General features: G+C 30.5%; 1 protein-coding gene across 1 annotated transcript; it reads right to left on the bottom strand.

The window, feature by feature from the left end:
- Positions 1–140: 140 nt before the first annotated feature.
- On the bottom strand, positions 141–4,592 carry LOC129988350 (4-aminobutyrate aminotransferase, mitochondrial-like). Its single transcript, XM_056096553.1, has one exon. The coding sequence runs from the start codon at positions 4,502–4,504 to the stop codon at positions 2,984–2,986; it is 1,521 nt and encodes a 506-aa protein (XP_055952528.1). The 5' UTR covers positions 4,505–4,592; the 3' UTR covers positions 141–2,983.
- Between the last annotated feature and the right edge of the window lie 15,349 nt (positions 4,593–19,941).

Here is a 19,941-nt window from a genome sequence, read left to right as displayed (position 1 = left end):
ATTTTTATTTGGAACAAAAAAGTTCTTTTGTTCCAGGTTTACTTTCTGTAGTTTTAACTTAAGTGAAATTATTATGAAATGAATAAGTGAATTATGAAATTATTCAGTGTTTCTTATAAATCAATTTAAAACAAACTCTATCAACTGATAAACATATTTTAATATTAAAAAAAATAACATTGAAGCAACATATATTGCATAAACATAAACAAATAATGCCATAAAAGCACATCATTATGGTATAGTAAATGTACATAGGGTAGACAATTATCATAATGTATGTCATCGTTATTAGACATATCAATATAGCACATTAGATATATGATGTACATTATATGTTTTAGCTAGCTAAATGTTTGGCACATGGATAGAAAATGCCTTCCTTAAATGTACACAAAATCTCATAAAAAAAATGGCATATATTTAAATTTTCATTCCTTTAACCACATTTAATATGATGGACAAAATTTTTGCCATTAGTCATTCCTGATATTTTTATTTTAAACCACAATTTTAAATCTTTTCACAATTTATATTCTGAGTATAATACATTCTTTGCCACCAGTATGTCTATGCCAAAAATTTCAAAAGGAAGAAACCCTTTAATCTATAGGAGACACGGCAATGCACACTGATATATACATATATCTTGACTAGACATCTGCGATAAACAGTACATTTATAGATGGGAAATATGTGCAATGCTTTATAATTAAAAAAAATAATAATAACAAAACTTTCATATAATCAATTTCTTTCCCTTCACACACACACATAAAAAAACAACACTGAATTTATTCGGTTGGCAGTTTTTAAAAAATATGTAAAATCATCTAATTGCATAATAATTGAGTTAAATCAATAACATATTCATATATTTGTAATAAAAAAACAATATTACCTTTCCGTTAATTAGACAGCAGCTGTTACTCAACACGAGTTTTTATGCAAAATGTAATTTTACATCAACACCGCATTTGCTAACATAACAGAAATCATAGGCTACAGAATTAGCAGTAGACTTTCAATCAGCTAGTATAAGGCAGCTGTTACTAAGTAGACACTTTGGTGTAAAATGTTACTTTTATTTAAAATAGTAAGGGCCATATTTGGGCCAAGTCAAAAAGATGGTAATATATTCCTAGTTTTTTGTGAAATAATGAGAATACTTGACATATACTTTAGCTGCAGTCAGAATAACAGAAAAGCACCAAGTAAAAAAGAGAAGATGATTTAATTAACATATTATTAACACCTAATGTCAGAACACAAAATGAGCAATTAAATTTGTTTGTCACAAAGATAAACCAGCACCAACACTTAATCATGCAGTAAAATTATAAGTGCATATTAAACACCAAGAAAAATATTATTCTCTAATTGTTTCTCTAAGACAATACAAAAATACATGGATGTATTTATTTATCAGCTCGGTAAATATAACACATATATTTAACAACACATCTAAACATGAAAACTATTGGAAGACTTATTTATGAAGTTAGTGTAATAATAAAAACAAAATATTAATGAAGATTAAATCAGATAGGGGAAAAAAAAAGTAAAATTTAGCCCACTGCTTTGTGTGGTTCAAAAGGTCGACATTAAAAAATTTCCAGTTTTTATTATTATTTAGTCTTTAGAATTTTTATTGGTACAATACAACAACAATACAACCATGCAAATAATATTTCAGGGTCCATGTCAATGTAATAGAACTAAAGAACTGTTAGTTATCTTATTAAAAATCTTTTCTTTCAATACCTTAATATTTAAATGAAGACACAGTATGCATTTTAATCAAAAAGTTTTTTTTTTTTTTTTTTTTTTGTAACAAAGCAGTGGTTATAATATCATTGCACTTAAAAACCATAGTTTCCACTCTAACAACATTTATTAATTCATAATACAAAGTATATAAACTGCAGTTTGGAATGCTTTATTTTATTTCAATGCAGTTATTTTATCCAATGCCTTAATTAATATCAGTTTGTAATTAAAATTAGTAACTACAATTAAACATAGATCTCATGTAATGCAACTCTTAAAAATAATGTATTTTTAAGGAAATTTTATGAGTCTCACAGTTGCTCTAAAACCAAACTAAAACATTTCAAATATATTACAAATAATAAATTTAAACACAAAATGCAAGGCATGTTCAGTTACTTTAACTTCAAAGATAGCTGATAATTCTAGATCACACGATACTATATAATTTATTAACTGCTAATGATAAAGTATTAAAAAAATAAAAGTGTTTGAATTTGTTAATAAACTATCATTTCACTTTTAGGTACTGCATGCAATCTGCTAAAATTTAGTACTCGGGATTAACTGTTAAATGATTAACATTTAACATCAGAATTTTAAACTTGCAGATATTCTAATTAAAAGATTTCACTTCCCCAATGAAACATATTGAAATCTAATGATAAAAATAAATTATTTTAATTTATGTCATTATTTTAATACTTTCAGCATTTTCCAATTTTACAACATGTGTACCAGATGTTTGTACTTTGAATATCTAATAACTGAACCACAATGTGTCTGTCTAAAATTAAAAAAAAAAAAAAAAAAAAAAAAAAATCTTAAAAATCAATCAGACTTCAAGATTAATTTTTTAGCCAATAATAAAACAGAAACTTTCAAAGGTTTCAGTTCGGAAACCGATTAAATAGTAGAATTGTTAATATACCACATCACAAGAAGCTCCTTCAAAAAAATATTATCAAGTAATTTTTGAAACTAAATATTGTATAAAATAATAAAAATTTTAACCAAACAAAAAATTTAAAAATTTCTCCGCTAAGAATTTTTTGTTAAAAATATATGTAAAAAAGTAGAACTTTCATCTTTTTAAGATAAATTTAATTTTATCAGCATAAAAATCTATATATCTCAATCATCTAACCTTTTAGTAACAAATATATAATTTGTGTTTCATTTAAGTTGATTTAAATTTAATGTCAATATTAAATTAAAAATCATCCTTCAATACCTGGTTCAAACGATCTAGGAATATATCAGCATGCTTCGGTTCAAAAATAAGCGCTGTTCTAACTCTTAAGGTTTTAACCCCACTTCCTCCACAATGGACACCTCTTTTATGTAAGCATTTAACAGCTTTATCTCTAGCTTCAGCACTAGCAAAATCTATGGCTGCAAAGGTTCCCCTACCACGAGCATTAAAAATTTTACCTACATGTTTATTTTGGAGATCTTTAAAACCCTTCAGTAAATGAGCTCCTGTTGTTTCCATGTTTTTAACCAGATTTTGATCCTTAATTACTTTAATAACTTCTTGCAACAGTACCATCTTAGAGGGATCTCCTAGCCAAGTATTAAAAACTCTATATCCTGCATCTGGACGAAACTCATCACGATAGAAATAGCCACCAGTTAGCATCTTTTTGCTAAATGTGACTACATCTGGAGGGACTTCCAGACCCCAGTACTCATGTGCCCAGAATTTTCCAGTTGGTCCACCACCAGTTTGGACTTCATCACAAATAAAAGCAACGCCTTTATCTAAGCACAATTTACGCAGCTTCCTAAAATAATTGTCTGATGCATGGTTATCCCCTCCTTCAGCTTGAATGGGTTCGACAATCAATCCAGCAACAGGACGTTTTTTTTGGTATCTGTCAATCAAATCCTCTACTTGAGCTAAGGACTTAGCATCTTCAGCTGCATTTTCCTTCTGGAACTGCTCCAACGGATACTTATATTTCGGGAAATCAGCAATTGGCCAGTCAAATGATGGTACATCCAGTTTGTGAATTGGTTTTGAGTGAGTGCAAGCAAGTGCTCCAAAAGTACGCCCATGAAATCCTCCCATAAATGATAGAATACTCAGATTTGCAGCACCTGGTGCTTCATTCACCATGCAGGATCGAAGCTCTTGCTCAGTGACAGGTTTGCCGCCGCGCTGCTTGTTTTGGTACCAAAAGCAGACAGCTTTAAATGCATTCTCATTTGAACAAGATCCACATGCCATCGTCTGGATTTCTTTCAGACCTGGCGGTGCAATTGACATCAGACTAGTATTCAACTTGTCAACAAAATCAGTAGGCGGCAAAACACCAAGGGCAGGCCTGTTAACAAACGCTTGCAAGTTGTCTGGATTTTTCATAGCTTGAATCAAAGATGGGTGATTATATCCAAGAGGCATGGATGATATTTGATTGTAAACATCCAGAAAAACGTTGTCATCAGCATCGACCAGGTAATTGCCAATCGATTTGCTATAATTGATGAATAACTGAACAGAAGCAGGGTTTTGAAGACTGTTTAGCTCATTTTTTAGAGCTGAGGATTTTGGTCCGGGGATATCCTGGGTCACTATTCGCGGCCCTTCGGGCTCGCCGGCAACCTGGCAGGTTGCGGAAAGAGAAAAATGTCTGCAGTTAACTGCCGATTTGCACTTTCCGATAACATTTTGTTTCAGAAGGCAATTAGAAGCACATCGGGAGCCAGAAAGTGCTAAAGAAACGGCCATATCGGCGATTCGCTTCTAACTTAACTAAGATAATGCGCCAAGAAGATACACGCCTTTCAATCGTTCCCGACGGATTCTTTTCTTTATTATTCTCAAAGTTTTGCAGTATCAAAGTGTTGAGTAGTAATCTTCCTCCTAATCATGTGATGGCGATCAAATGAAATTCATTTTGCAGAACATTCAGAAAAGAATAGAATATAATTATCGGTATAAAAATTACTTTTTCATTTAATTTTTATCCTATAATGCATAAAATAAATTTTGAAAATCATTTTAATTTTCACCGAAAAAAGCGTGAAAAATTATTTCTCATGAAAATTTGTATTTTTTTTCTGTATCCGTGCATTTGGTACATAGAATTGATGTTAAATTTAAATATTATTTTAAATATTAAGCGGCATGTAATAAATAAGCTATCATATATCCAAATGCTCTAGCACGATATAAAGTAGATAGATGAGGAAAGCATGAAACAATGAAATTATCCAGAGAAAATATTTGCTCCTTTAAGATATGTATACTAGATGCTTATGACAAACACGATTAGTTTTAGCTTTTGAATTATAACTGTTAATGCAACCACACATAAAATATATACTTATTTTAGAAGAAAGCTGAAAATTTATTGCTATTCGTGCTGCCATCTGTTAAAGAAAATAGAAATTTGAAGAAGACAGTCAAAAAATAATTCCTTTCTAAAAATCAGCGGTGAAAGTTAATCTCAATAACAATGGTCTAACATTAATATCTTATAAAATTTAGTTCTCACACTGAATTGAAGACAAATTTTAGTTCTCAAAGACATGAATAAAATTTCTTTAGATATTTTTCAATACCTTGTTTTAATCTAAATCCAGCAAGAAAAATAAAAATACATTTTTGAAGGCAAATAGTGACATTTTTTAAGAGGAAATAATTATTTAAAAAAAAATGTCTGAAATTCCAGTTAAGTTAAATATAAGAAAAAGAGGACGACAGCCTTTGATTCCAAAAACCCTAGTTTACTCATTTCTATAATAATAATGACAGAAATGAGAAAAATATTTTTTATCCGAAAAGAAAGAAAAAAAAAAAAAAAAAATGTAGTGTTTCGTGGAAAACAAAAGCCGATTTAGTAATGAAACTCTAAAAGAGATTATCAATGTTTTTAAAAACTTCTATGAAATAATTTGTATAAAGATTTTTAAGATTCCAAAAAAGTTATGATTCTGTTTTTATCTTAATATATATAATAAATATTCGAATTATTTTATTTTAGCTTATTTAAATACATTAAAATGATATAATTGAAAAATTGTTGCTGAACTAGTACAGTAGAATATTAAAAAAAAATTAATAAAACGATGCGCTTATTTAGGCTTTTATGTTTAGCGCTTTCAGCGTATTTAAATATCTAAGAAATAAAATCGAATATTTATTATATATATTAAGATAAAAATAGAATCCTAAATTTTTTTTTTATCATAAAAAGGGTTGTGCAAAGGATTTCAATACAGTTTCTAAAAACATTGATAATCGCTTTTAGCTTTTATTAGTGACTGGTTGTTTTTCTTTCCATGCAAAGCTGTAACTTTTTTTTTCTTTCTTTCCTGAATAATTTTTTATGTCTATTATTATTATTGATGTGGATAAATTGAGGTTTTTAGCATCAAAGACTCCATACCCTTTTTTTTTATATTCGAACTTCACTGGATTTTCTGATTATTGCTTCTTATAATACACGGAATGTAGATTTGAGTTCCACGGGCATTTAAAATTTTTTAATAAAACGTACTCGTCTTATAATTCTCTAAACATTTTTATTAGAACGATCGATGTTTATTCATTGTTTATAGTTTTAATATTATATATATATATATATATATAAATATATTCTCAATAAATTTTGTTAATTTGTTAGTAATCACTGCCAGCAGGATTTAAATAATAAGAGTAAGAGAGGAAATAATAATGGCAGACATAAAACAGTAATTTCTCCTCATATTCATACTTTTCTAAGCAAATCTTTCAAGATCTCATTACAGTTTTACTTTTTCTCTTCTCCTAAATATTTGACTGTGTTGAATTTATGAATGCTTGCTCTGAGGCAGTTTTTATTTGAGTAGTTATGAACTATTAATTATTAATATTAAAGAAATTTAATAAGTTATTGATTATAATAGCAAGTATGTGTCAGATCGTATTTATAAATGAATTTAAGTGAATTAGAGAGATAATTATTTAATTAAAGATTTTTTCATCTGAGTCTAAAAAAGGAATTAAATATTTCAATCTGAACTTGATCTATGAATGCTACTGGTACTGCCATCTAGTTGTTAATAAAAGAATTATCGTCACATCTTAATTTAATTTCAAAATTATCTGAAATTTATTTTGAATAGTCATTATATTATTTCAAAATGTACCATTTCCCTCTTGTGTTCGAATCCACTCAAGGGAGAATACAATTTTTTTTCGCAGGCCTAATTATTTTGCAAGACATTTTCCCGTCATATTTGTTTCAATGCCAGTCTTTTAAAGAAAAATATTCGTCTTTTTCTTTAAAAAAAAATATTGCAACATGAGTAATTTTAATTAAATAACAATTTTTATTCTGCCCTGTCTATGATAAATAAGTTATTTCTATCTTACAGCATTTATATTCAAAAATTGCGTCGTAAGTTTTTTTATTTTCAACTAACTTAGCAAATAGCCATCTTTTTCATAACCAATCGAAACTTGTTTCTAATTTTTTCCTTCTTTCTTTTGACTTGACTGAAATTTTTCTTTATTTAATTTTATTAGCTTATTTATTTATTTTTTTCATTCGACATCTAATTTCAGCTTTGATTGCGACTTGGAAGAATGTTGGCTTATAGGTATTCAGATTATGTATATTATATATATATATATATATATATATATATATATATATATTCTATGTAATTTATATATAATTTTATTTCTATGTAAGCAATTTTTAACTGAAACACATTACAAAAAATTGAATTAACAAATTATTTAATCGTGATTGACTTCCAGAGAATTGGCTTTAATATCTAGCGTAGAAAATGATGAATCAAAAATTTCTTTAACATATTTAAATTTTTTTTAAATAAGGTCATAAATTTAAACAAAATTAAAGTATCCTGGATACTTGAATACGAAGTTCACCAAGGCTGCTGTCTTGTAAGTCCCTTCTTGTAAGTCTATCAGTCAACTACAGAAAAAAATATGTTTTGCAAGTGATTTAGAAAACACGAAAAAAATCTTCAGAATAATGTTCTAAAATTTATACGGTACTTGATTTTAATCTTAATGAAACCACACAGCCAATAACCTTGAAGATACTATAAAAGATTCTCAAGCCCCCTCCCCCCCACACACACAGTTGTGGCTCCTATACAAGTCATTTATTTGATAAATGGGTCCCTGTATTTCAACAATAAAGTAACAAAGCAGCATGTGACACCACAAATGTTGAATATGAATTCCCTTAGAAAATTACGTTACTTCTTTAATTATAAGTCCAATACGAGCTTAGATTTTGTTATCAAAAACCGCCAATGAGCGTTTGGAGGAAGAAAACCAATTCACTGGACAATAAAAAAATGACATTTGATTCTACGAAAAGCAAGAAGTAAGAGTAGCAAAACGCAGCCGAAATGTCCACAAACACAGTACTTGAAAAATCAACAGTTAGATAGCAACAGCAGATAGCAAATCACTGATTGAATAACTGCACACAGCACATTAGAGTTAAGGGGGGGGGAGAGAAAAAAAATGGAGAACTCACTCTGTGGGAAGAGATTTTCAAAGACAGAGAATTTCACGAGACGCATGTGAGAGCCCTCGCTTATTGAATTTTTCACCGGATACCTACCAGACTTATTATCCATAACAAAATCTACATTAGCTGTATTTTTATAGTAGGATCCGTTGTGTAATAATTAAAGAAAATTTTGTAATATCTGTTGAAATGTCGGTCTGGTCAAATAATCATTAAAATAAATTTAATGAAAACAGTTTTTAAGAATCGCAATTTTATTTGAATCATTACACATTATTATTTTATTTATGAATTATTTTTATTGTTTAATTTTTAATGTATGATTCCATATTGCAAAAGCTATGAAATTTTTGAATAATTTTTACCTTAAATTCATTATTAATACATACATGTATAGAATAAATCGCCGGCGTCCTGGCATAGGGGTAGCGCGTCTTCCCCGTGATCTGGGCGTCCCGGGTTCGAGTCCCGGTTTGGGCATGGTTGTTCTTCTGTTGTTCTATCTGTGAGATGTGTGAATGTGCCCTCCTGTAAAAAGGGGTTGTGCAAGCGAATGAGTGATGCGTGAGTGGCAAAGTCGTACTCTTGGCCCTAGTTGGCGCTGCTATAAAAATAAGAGACGTTCCCCTCAGGCTTAAATCGCTGTCTTCATAACAGTGGGCTTGTTAGTGGCAAGTGCTATAAGAAACAAACAAACAAACAATAGAATAAATCGGTTACTTTTATGAAATCAATCTATTAACCGATAATTAGAATACAAAAACGGTATAATATGATTGCAGTACAAAACTATTAAAAATTTCAACACATCAAGAGGTGTAATGCGATTAATAAACACGAACCTCCCAAACATGAAGCAAATCAAGTTAAATAAAAGTGAACAAAAACAAAAATGTTTATGGCATAAAAATAGAATACTCATATGTATCATTAAAAGCGTTCAAAAATATGAGAACGGTTTCTGTTTAACACGGGAACGTAAAGAAATAGTGTATAGTCAAGTGATTAAAACGTATTGAAAATTAATTGCTTTTTTTGGTTAAATCCTACATCATTTCTTAGAAAGCCGTACAGAGAAATATATCAAAAGAATGAATAAGGTAATTAATGGATCAAAGAAGCAGTTTCAGCAACAGTTAAGAAGAAGGGAAAGGCATCTGAGCCAGCGAAGAAAAAATAACGTTAAAATGTGGGGGAAAAAAACATTGCCTGAAAGTACACACAAAAAAAGGAAAGAAAAAAATTGGAAGGAAAACGTCTCAAAACATGAAGCTTAAAGAAAAAAGTTTGTTAAGGTCTTTAGAAAAAAGTGCATTCTCGCTAGGCGCTTCGTTAGAACGCATTTGTGGGAAAAATCAATAAAATGAATGAAGAAAGTGAAGTGAAGTGAGGGAGAAAGAAACTTAATTAATGCCCTTTTTTTAAACGGTTTTGTTAGGCATTAAAACCTTCTAAGAATTATTTATATCCCTGGAAAGTCGCAAAATGCGTAATACATGTTGAATATACCAGAATATCTTGAAAGTAAAGGTTTTCCTTGCACAGTTGCTTTCTTAATGGAATTACCAAATCCTGTTATTTGACAATATCAGTTTCTCTGTTTTAATATATTTTTACTTTCTCGTATATGCATTATAGAGAAAATATAGTGATTGTCAAAAAATTCGCACTCTAGATTTTGATGAATCTCTACGTTTTAGGCCTCCCTGAGTTCGGAAAACACATTTTTGGAAAATGTCCGTCTGTCTGTGACAAAAATAACCCAAAAACACTTTGAGCTAGATGGTTGAAATTTGGTATACGCTCTTTACACCGAATTTGCAGATTTCTATCACATTTCGAGCAAAATCTGTTTAGATGAAGTCCGTTTGTCCGGTTATTCGAATATAAGTTTATACTGTAACAACAAAATGAAGAGAGCTAAATGGATAAATTTTGGTACACAGATTAAACACCTATAGTGTATACACCCGTTAAAATCTGAGCAAACCCAATGAGTGGTTGACCGTCTGTCAGTCTGAACTTTCAGAAAAACATAAATGGCGGTAACTCAAAAATGGAATTAGTTAAATATATTAAATTTAAAATGGTATTTTGAGACTAAAAGTGTAGTTTTTATCAAATGTGTTTTTCAATTGGTTGGGAAGAACACGTCTGAAACCGAAATTCGGTTTTCGGATACTTATAAATGCATGCCAAAGATTAATCGCCCCCCCCCCCGAAAAAAAAACTCGCCAAGGATGGCAAGGTAGATTTGAATTTATCGAATCTGACCAGTAAAATGATAAATTCAAGCTAAAACTTAATATTTCGTAACTTTTGTTCACCAATACCATGCAAGGCATTTTATGGGTTAACATCATTATTAGTGTATGCGAGAAAGTTTTTAGGAGACCTCTCCCGCTGGTTTGATGAATCTTTTTAAAACTATGCAACAAATTTATAAATTAACAATGAAAAATTGTTGATATTTTATGCAAGAACTTTTCTTGTTTTGGTTAGTATGTTTATGCACGTAAGAGCGCTGCCATGATATTAATTTTTTAAATTTGCATCCGTCTTGGCTATGATTAAGATTAAATTTTTAGAAATGATAAAAAGACAGATGAATTAAATATATATAAGAAATATAATACAAGAAATTACAGATGAAATGACGAAGCAGCACTTGTGATTAGGAATTTGGATATTGCAAAAAAAAAAAAAAAAAAAAAAAAGGTAGCAAACCTGCACTATAGGGTCAAAATTTATTCAGAAATTATGTAAACTATTAAAATTTCTAAAAAAAAATAAATTTATTGTAACTCAATCTATATTTAATGATTTATTCAGGAAATTTGTGTTTATTTTCAAAAACCTACTTTTAAATTTCTGTGTATAAAATTATAATACCGACAAAAAATAAAATTTCTAATTTTTTGTTGAAATTCACTCTTTCAGAACTCTGAACACTACGTCCACGTTTTTTTCGGAATTATGCTGCCTATTTGTTGCATTATATGTTCATTAACACAATAATGCAAAATCGCAATAATCTTTTGCATATGGAATTTGATATGCCGTCCAGATAGAAACTGGCCGCCCAGAAAAGTTATAGATTCAGTTGTCTCTTTATAACTCGACATTTCGATAATCCGTCCCCTCCAACAATCTGTCGTTTTCAAAAGGATGAGTAAGACATGTGAAAAGGAATGCGTGCCAATCTCAGTCATCTTGAACCCCCTTAAACTATAAGTTGTTTGGATTTTATAATACCTGTTATATACTAGCCGCCTTTACCGACCAGTCATTTCCCTCGGAAAACTAGCATTCTTGATTTATTTAAAGTATTAATGTGAAATGCTGTTATTTAAAATTTTGTCCCTGTTTTTTAATAAAATTGAAAAATATGAATTTAATGGAATCAGTCTACTACTAATTGCGTAAAATAAAAAGGATTAACAGCACAAAATAAAATCGGAAGGCATTAATTCGTTATAACTCCACACAGATGATACCGTATACCACGATGATACCGTATTTATTTACACATATAAATCTATTTGGGGTTGGGAGAAATTATTTTATACTATTTAGTCCTTTTTAAAAACGTGTATATTTTTAAAAAAAAATCTTATTTGAGTGATTATTGCCTGCTTTTAAGTTCTAAGTTAACAAAATTTTTAAAAAATCGCATGGCTGCTAAATTGAAGACATTAAAAAGATGAATATTGATATGATTTTAAAACTATTTTTGTTTTGCAATATTTTTTGTTGTTGGATAAAAACTTTTAAAATCTTACTTAATCTTTAATCAGTTGAGATTGTAATTAGAATTACAAAATTAAAATAGCTCCAGTTTTCACATTACCTCATTCTCAAGTATATCTATGTCGAATTTAATAGCTCTAAATCAAATAGTTTGTCTTGTAGAGTGTGCGCACGCACGCACACACACACACTCTCTCTCTTGCACGTACACACACACACACACTATTGCACGTACACACACACACACTATTGCACGTACACACACACACACACTATTGCACGTACACACACACACACACACACTCTCTTGCACGTACACACGCACACACACACACACTCTCTCTTGCACGTACACACACACACACACACTCTCTTGCACGTACACACACACACACACACTCTCTCTTGCACGTACACACACACACACACACACACACACTCTTGCACGTACACACACACACGCACGCACACACACTCTCTCTCTTGCACGTACACACACACACACACACTCTCTTGCACATATATATACACACGCACACACGCACTCTCTCTCTTGCACGTACTCACCACACACACACTCTCTCTCTTGCACGTACACACACACACACACAAATGCGCCTTTATTATCAGTAGAGAGAGAGAAAGAGAAAGAAACCGTTTATTTATTCCCATTATGATTATATCCAGGGGCGGGTACTAAGTTGATCGCGATCGACTGGTGGACCACCAAGACATTTTAAGGCGACCACCTTTACTAAGATCTAAGACGCGCATACTAAAAGAAACCAATTGTTACGTTCATGTGTTACTTATTTGGCAATGTTGATGTGGAAGAAATAACTGAAAATATAACTTATATATTTTCTTCATCTCTTGAGGAAAACGAAGTTTTTCTCCTTCAAAATGACATGATTTTAAAAGCATCTAGTTCAGAACCTAAGAATAACTTTTGGAATCTAATGGACGAAGTAAAGTATCCTAATTTAAAAGAAGTTGCATATTATTTACCATCGTTCCTTGGCTCTTCTTACCTGTGTGAATCTGCATTTTCAACGATGAACATAATTAAGACAACACATCGTCCTCGTCTTGCAGACGGCCGCTTAGAATTCAGTGCAAGATTAGCAGTTAGTAATTACATACCGAGATATTCAAGATTGGCGGACAGTATGTAGCTTGCCTTCTACTAACTATGACTTCGAGAATTCACTTTATATGAAAATTATTTATTTTCTAATGTATTAAGATAACAAACACATCGTTATCATCTCGCAGACGGCCGCTTAGAATCGAGTGCAAGATTAGCAGTTGGTAATTATATACCGAGATATTCAAGTGTGGCGTACAGTAAGCGGAATAAGTCTTCTACTAACTATAATTACGAGAACTAACTTTACATGAAAATGATTTATTTTTAAATGTATTTTGAATTGCTTGATATTAAATGCACCATTTGGCATTACTATATTTGTGACTATAAGTATTATGTTTGTATCTTGCTATTATTATTATGTTTGTAGTTATGTAGGTAAGTACATATCCCGCATTTATTTTTAAGTTGTAATAAATATTGTAGACACTTTTTTAAAATCACACCTGCGCCACTGAGTGGACTGTAACAACTTGAAAAAAATTAGAAGTAGTCCGTACCCTTTAAAAGTCTGCGCACCCCTGTTTATATCTGTTCTTGAATTTCATCGAATTATAATAAAGCAATCACTTGCTCTTTTTATGACGCGTCAGCTTTAGGTTTCATATTTCAGAAACAGTCATATAAATTTTTTTTCTGCATGTTCAAGTAGATTTTAACACATGAAAATAGAATATCAAATTTTGACTGCCTCATTATTTATGCATTCATGGATTCTAAATTTAGAACCTTTATATTTTGAAACATTGTGATCACTAGTAAGCATTCCTGAAATTCGATACTTCGAACCCAACGGTCAGATTTGTTCCATCAGCGTCTCGATAATCTGCTGAGAGATGCTACACGTGTATTAAAAAGCAAATACGTTTACAGAAATATAATCAACGATTTCATAGAGCAAGCTGTCAGTTTATACGGAACATAAACTTCTAGAAATAAATAAAACCGGTGGGAATGGTATGTTTCCTGTATTTTCAAAAACACAAACACAAAACAGCGCATTTTGCGTTTAACTTCTGTCTGTTTTCACATGCGGATATTCCCTCGGGCTTCTGCGCATGTGCCAGTCGATTTCCTGAAACAAAGATGGAATGAGACATATTTTTTTTTTTTAAAAAATATGCAATGGAAGCGAAATATTACGCGAGTTTCGTAACAAAATGAAACAGAAGGATCAAATATAAAAATGAAAATCATCTTAGGAGAAGGAAAGCTAAAAGAAAAAGCAACTAAATAAAATGTTTTAGGAAAACATTTTTGTTACTCATTGCTTACCACCAATCTCCAAAAGGGGCCGCCGTGGCCTGGTGGTAAGGTCTCGGCTTGTGAGCTGTAGGGTTTCAGGTTCGTGACCCGATTCCACCGAATAATTGTCGTGTAAGGGGGTCTGTTGACGTAAAATCCGCCAGACCAAACGTCCTCCCGCTGGTGTGGTACGGTGTGGAGAGGGGGGTGCCGGCTCAAGTGCCGTCCTCGTCATCTGACCGTGGTTCAAAATTACGAGGTCCATCGCAAAATAGCCCTAGTGTTACTTCACAATGGGACGTTAATATAACTAAACTAAACCAATCTACAGAATAAACCGCCCAAAAATGATAGACGTGGGATTCAGAAACGAGAATCGCGTAACTTTAAACAAGCAATTCTTTTACAGTACACTCGCGAATGTCCGGCCTAATGTGGCGGAAGGGTAGGCCTGATAACAAAAAAAGCAGGATAGGCCTGAGTTCTATGAATTCATTTCTTTGCCCACTAGTATTAAAACTCAATGTTATAATAAGCATTTTCTCACTTCTTATTGAGTACTAAGCCCTCCATTTATCCCAAGTAGAATGTGAACGCGGCTTGTTGAATCATAGAAGCAGTTGCCAGTTGTTGCTGTTACATCGGAGTCTAGTCGTTCTATAGCGAGTACTTTCTCCTCTATAATCACTATATATTTTTTTCATTTATCACTCGTTTTGATATCTTCACTGTGGTACATTGAAAAAAACAACAACATAAAGCATACCCCAAGAGCAATTTACGATTACTGTACGTACTGCGCAGTTATAATCAGGAACAGCGGCAACGAACAACATGAAGAACAATGAACAACGAGCAGAACACTGCTCTTATCCTTATTTTGCACATGATACGTAGGAGAATCGTAGCATACGCCCGTATGTAAATGCTAAAGTTATCAGTTTTCTAGAGCGCATATTAAAAGTAATTAAATAAAAATACTCTTAATTGGATCCGGAAATAAGGTAACCTTTTAGAATGAAGTTAATATGGATTAAATTGAGATAAAAATTAGGGAATTAATTAGGATTTAAATTAGATTAAGCTATATCATTATATATATATATATATATATATATATATATATATATATATATATATAAATAGATGAAATTTTTTTAGCATCACGTTTATTTCTCAAATAGCGTAAAATATAATTATTAACATGATTTGAAACATTTTTTCATCTGGAACTATATCACTATTTTTAAAAATTAAAAATTAAATGGAATGCTTTGCATATATACAACTTTAAAAAACTGTACAAATACTACAAGTTTCGAATTAAAAGACTTTTCTTCAATAACTTTCAACAAAAATAAAGATACACTTTGAAGAAATCATTTTCAAAAATATGCAAGTCTTAGGAAATTCTTCTTAAAAGCGAAACTAAATTTTACTTCTAACAAGCTAGGTAGAAAATTCTTCAAGATTTCAACTGACATAGCAAAAGTGTTTTCCGTCCCCACCCCCGTCTTTTCCTCTGAGTAAATATTTTGTGTAAGCACTCTTTGCCGACCCCCCCCCCTTTTTCGCTTCTAAAAGAAAAAAGAATCAATAAATGTCATAAATTCCAAAAGAGAACTTCGGGATTTTCTGTCTGCATTGTTAAAAGAGACGCTTGATAGGGAAAGGTCTCTAAAGGACAACCAAATTTATATATAATTTTTTATTCTTATTTAACTTTTTCGTGTTCTTAACAAATACAATCAATACTTAATTAATATTGCCATTGTTAACAAATGTGACTTTGAGATTTTGATCAAATTTTTGATTCTCTAATAGTTCAAAAAACATAGTTTTGAAATTACGAGGTGAGGTTTCGTAATATGGATTTCATTAAAACCCAACCATCAATGGGGACCGACTGTTCGCTGGGATTAATTTTTGTAAAAAGCCCCAATGATGAATTTTGAGTAACTTTGTCAAATATATTTTATTCTTATTTAACTTTTTTGTGCACTTAATATATAAGGAATACTTAATTAGTACTGGCATTGTTGACAAATTTGACCTAGGAATTTTTATAACATTTTTGAAGTGTTTGTCTCAATTGTTCAAAAAATATAATTTTGAACTTACAAGATGCAGCTTCATAATCCGAATTTCATTAAAAATCAGTTATCATTAGTGTTCGATGAATTTACTGGGATTAATTTTTGATAGAAGTTTCAATGATGAATTTTGATTAACTTTTTCTGATTCGCTTCATCACTGTTGTTTGATTGATTCGCTGGGATTAATTTTTGATAGAAGATTCAATGATGAATTTTGATTAACTTTATTGCTTCACCATTGGCGTTCGATTGATCCACAAGGATTAATTTTTGATAGAAGTTTCAATCATGAATTTTGATCAACTTTTTCTTAGTTGCTTCCTCAGAAAACCATGCTGGTGTGGTGTGGAGAAGGGGGTACCAGCTCAGGTGTCGTCCTCGTCATCTGACCACGGTTCAAAATTACGAGGTCCGTCCCCAAATAGCCCAAGTGTTGCTTCAAACGGGACGTTAATATAACTAAACCAAACCATCCTCAGAAAACCACATTTGGACAGATGTTCTATGCCTTTTTCTCATTTCCTGTCTGTATCATAATACATTACATTCAAAGAGCAGTGATATTTAGACATGGGAGCACTCTAAATTTTCTTCACCATTCTTTGATAATGAAGTTTAAACAATTGCAAGCACAATAAAATTTCAAGAATTTACGAAGAAAATGTCTTGTTCAGAAATTTATATAACGCAGACAAATAAACCGAATCTTAACGGCTCGATCATCAACAATGGACAAAAAGCCAGGGTGAAATATTAGTATAACAATGAAATCGATTTAAGTTTTATTTCAACAATGAAATATATTGCTATAAAATACGTTTAAAATATTTTCTTAAAAAACTAAATAAAAGTTTAAAAAAATTGATATAATTGTACATTTTTTTTCTTGAATTTTAAGATGAGATAAAACGTAATTTTGTGCGGCAGTATTTTCGGAAGCTATAACTTTTAAAACTTGTTAAACTTTCTGCCTGGCGCCCATTTCTTTATTTCTTTTGACTTAATGAATGCCATTTTTCATCAAACAGTTTCTGTTGCAGTTCCATTAATTAGCGCAACATTGACTCAAGCGCAACTGTAAAGAAATTCAACAACAAAAAAAATCTGAATATATATATATATATATATATATATATATCACACCCTCATTAAAAAATAAATTAATTAAATACTATTAAATAAATCTGTTGTTGGACAAAAAAAAGAAAAAAGAAAGAAAGAGTTGACGTTAATTTTGGGACTTAGTTCCTAAAAATTAAAACTTCTTCATTTTGTACCATAAATGTCTAAACAAAGGATGAAGATGAAATGATATATCTCATTAAAATGTCATACTTGAATTCATATATTGTACGCTGATGTGAATATGGAAATAAAAAAAAAACTGTTTCTTTAATTGTGCTTTTAGCAATCAGTGATCCATTTTGAGAAGGTTGTTTTTCTAATTAGAGCGATGGTATAGTTTTTTTTTCCTGCAATTGTTTTCGGTCTACCTTAAAATGTATTTCTCAAACAAATAATTATGTTATTTTGAAGATAAAGAACAGCAAAAAGTTCTGTTTAATTTTAATTCTTTTTTCAATTTAAACTACTTTTACTCACTATGCATCAAAAAAATCATCGGGAATTGTTTCCTGAAATTTTCATATGTATTCTTTAATAAATAAAATTACTTATTATTAATTGAATGCCACTGGTGAATAATTGTTACGAAAGAGTCTTTCAGTGTATGATTTTTGACATATATAGCGAGAATTCTTTCCAATCGCCAGAACTGTCAGGCGTCGCCAAATAGGATAACCAAATTCTGCCTTTGGCGACTTGGCGAACATTTAAAATTAATAATAAATTTAATGTAAAAAATAAATGTTTTTCAGATTGTGAATACAATGAATTTAGTTTAAAAAGCTCTTATTTATTTCTTTCACCGGTAACTAGAAAGTTTACTGCGCAAGATAAATGGCGATAAATAATAATAAAAATAAAAAAATACTATGTACATTTAACTCCTTACCTGTTTTGCTTTTTTAAAAAATTATTTTTTTAATCGCCTCAGGCGACTAGTTAATTCTCCGAGGATATATCTTTAATAAATCGTTTAGATATAACTTCATGTGTATGATTCTGCCAAATCGTTTGACAATAAAGCTGTATTATTTTAGTTGTCTTATTTAAGCTCTATTTATTGTGTACACGAACCTTTCTAATGGATTCAAGTTCCATGGTATCATAGCGCTATTAAAATCGTAAACATCGTTCATCTATCTGCTAAATTGTGCGGTACTATTATTACACAATTTTATTTGCCTTGCAAATTGCATAGATTTTAAATAGAAACCTTTTTCACCAGTTTTCAACAATGGAAGAAAATTACATGAATAAATAATTAATGAAAATATAAAAACTATTCGAATTTCGAGGCAAACGTGCGATATACTATCGAAAATTAGGTAAAGAAATTATTAAATTGGTATCATTAAATAGACAATTTTTATTAACTTTTGAAAAGGTGTGGCATTTATTTTTGTTTAATAATATTTTTGGAAGTTATCGAGGAAAAACGCCTTAAAAAGCCAACTTCATTTTTAGTTAAATAAAATTCTATTTAAAATTTCAGTGAGCTCCGAAGTGCACATTCCCTCACTCCAAAGTATATATGTGCCACATATCCAGTTGTAAATCAGATGGGCGGGCCTTTAGAGTGCCACCCCCACCCCCTCACACACACATCCATAAACATGCAAACATTTTTATTATTATTAATGATAAAGAGGCGTATTCCATTTCAGGAATGTGCTGTATTATTGATTCAATGAAGAATTCATAAAATATCCGAGAAGTTATAGATTATGTAATTATTGTATTGAATTATAATATCGTGAATTATTTAATATGAGTTTATAAGTTTAAGAAGAGATGATTAGAAAAAGGCATGATGCTCGGGCGATTAAAGGGTTAATGAAAATGATACTGAATATTGAAATAAACCAAAAAAAATCCAAACGCAATCCTTAAAAAAATTATTCTTGCATTTGTTTTATAGACACGAGTTTAAATATTTAGCCCAATGAAAAAAAATTAACAACACAGTAAAAAAATATATTTAAAATAAAATGTAAGAGCTACAATCTGCACTAAACACTTAGTAATAAAAGAAAAAAAAATCAACAAAAAAAATCTTCAATATATGCTTTATAATAAAGTTAACTACTTTTTTATAAACATATTTATAAATGCTCTGCAAAGTAGAATTTTTATTTTATCCATTTTCTACTCTTTAATTCTTTTTAAATTTGTATTTCTTCGAACATTATGACGATCAGCAAAGAAAATTGTTTCTACAATTCACTCCCAGATGGCGCAGCTGGCATCGACTTCTTTAACTATTTATCGATTAACTGATAATTAAGTTCTAAAAATATTAAAC

Source organism: Argiope bruennichi, chromosome 10 (genome assembly GCF_947563725.1).
Source record: "Argiope bruennichi chromosome 10, qqArgBrue1.1, whole genome shotgun sequence".
Classification (NCBI taxonomy): Eukaryota; Metazoa; Arthropoda; class Arachnida; order Araneae; family Araneidae; genus Argiope; species Argiope bruennichi.
This window is presented reverse-complemented; position numbering and strand designations above follow the sequence as displayed.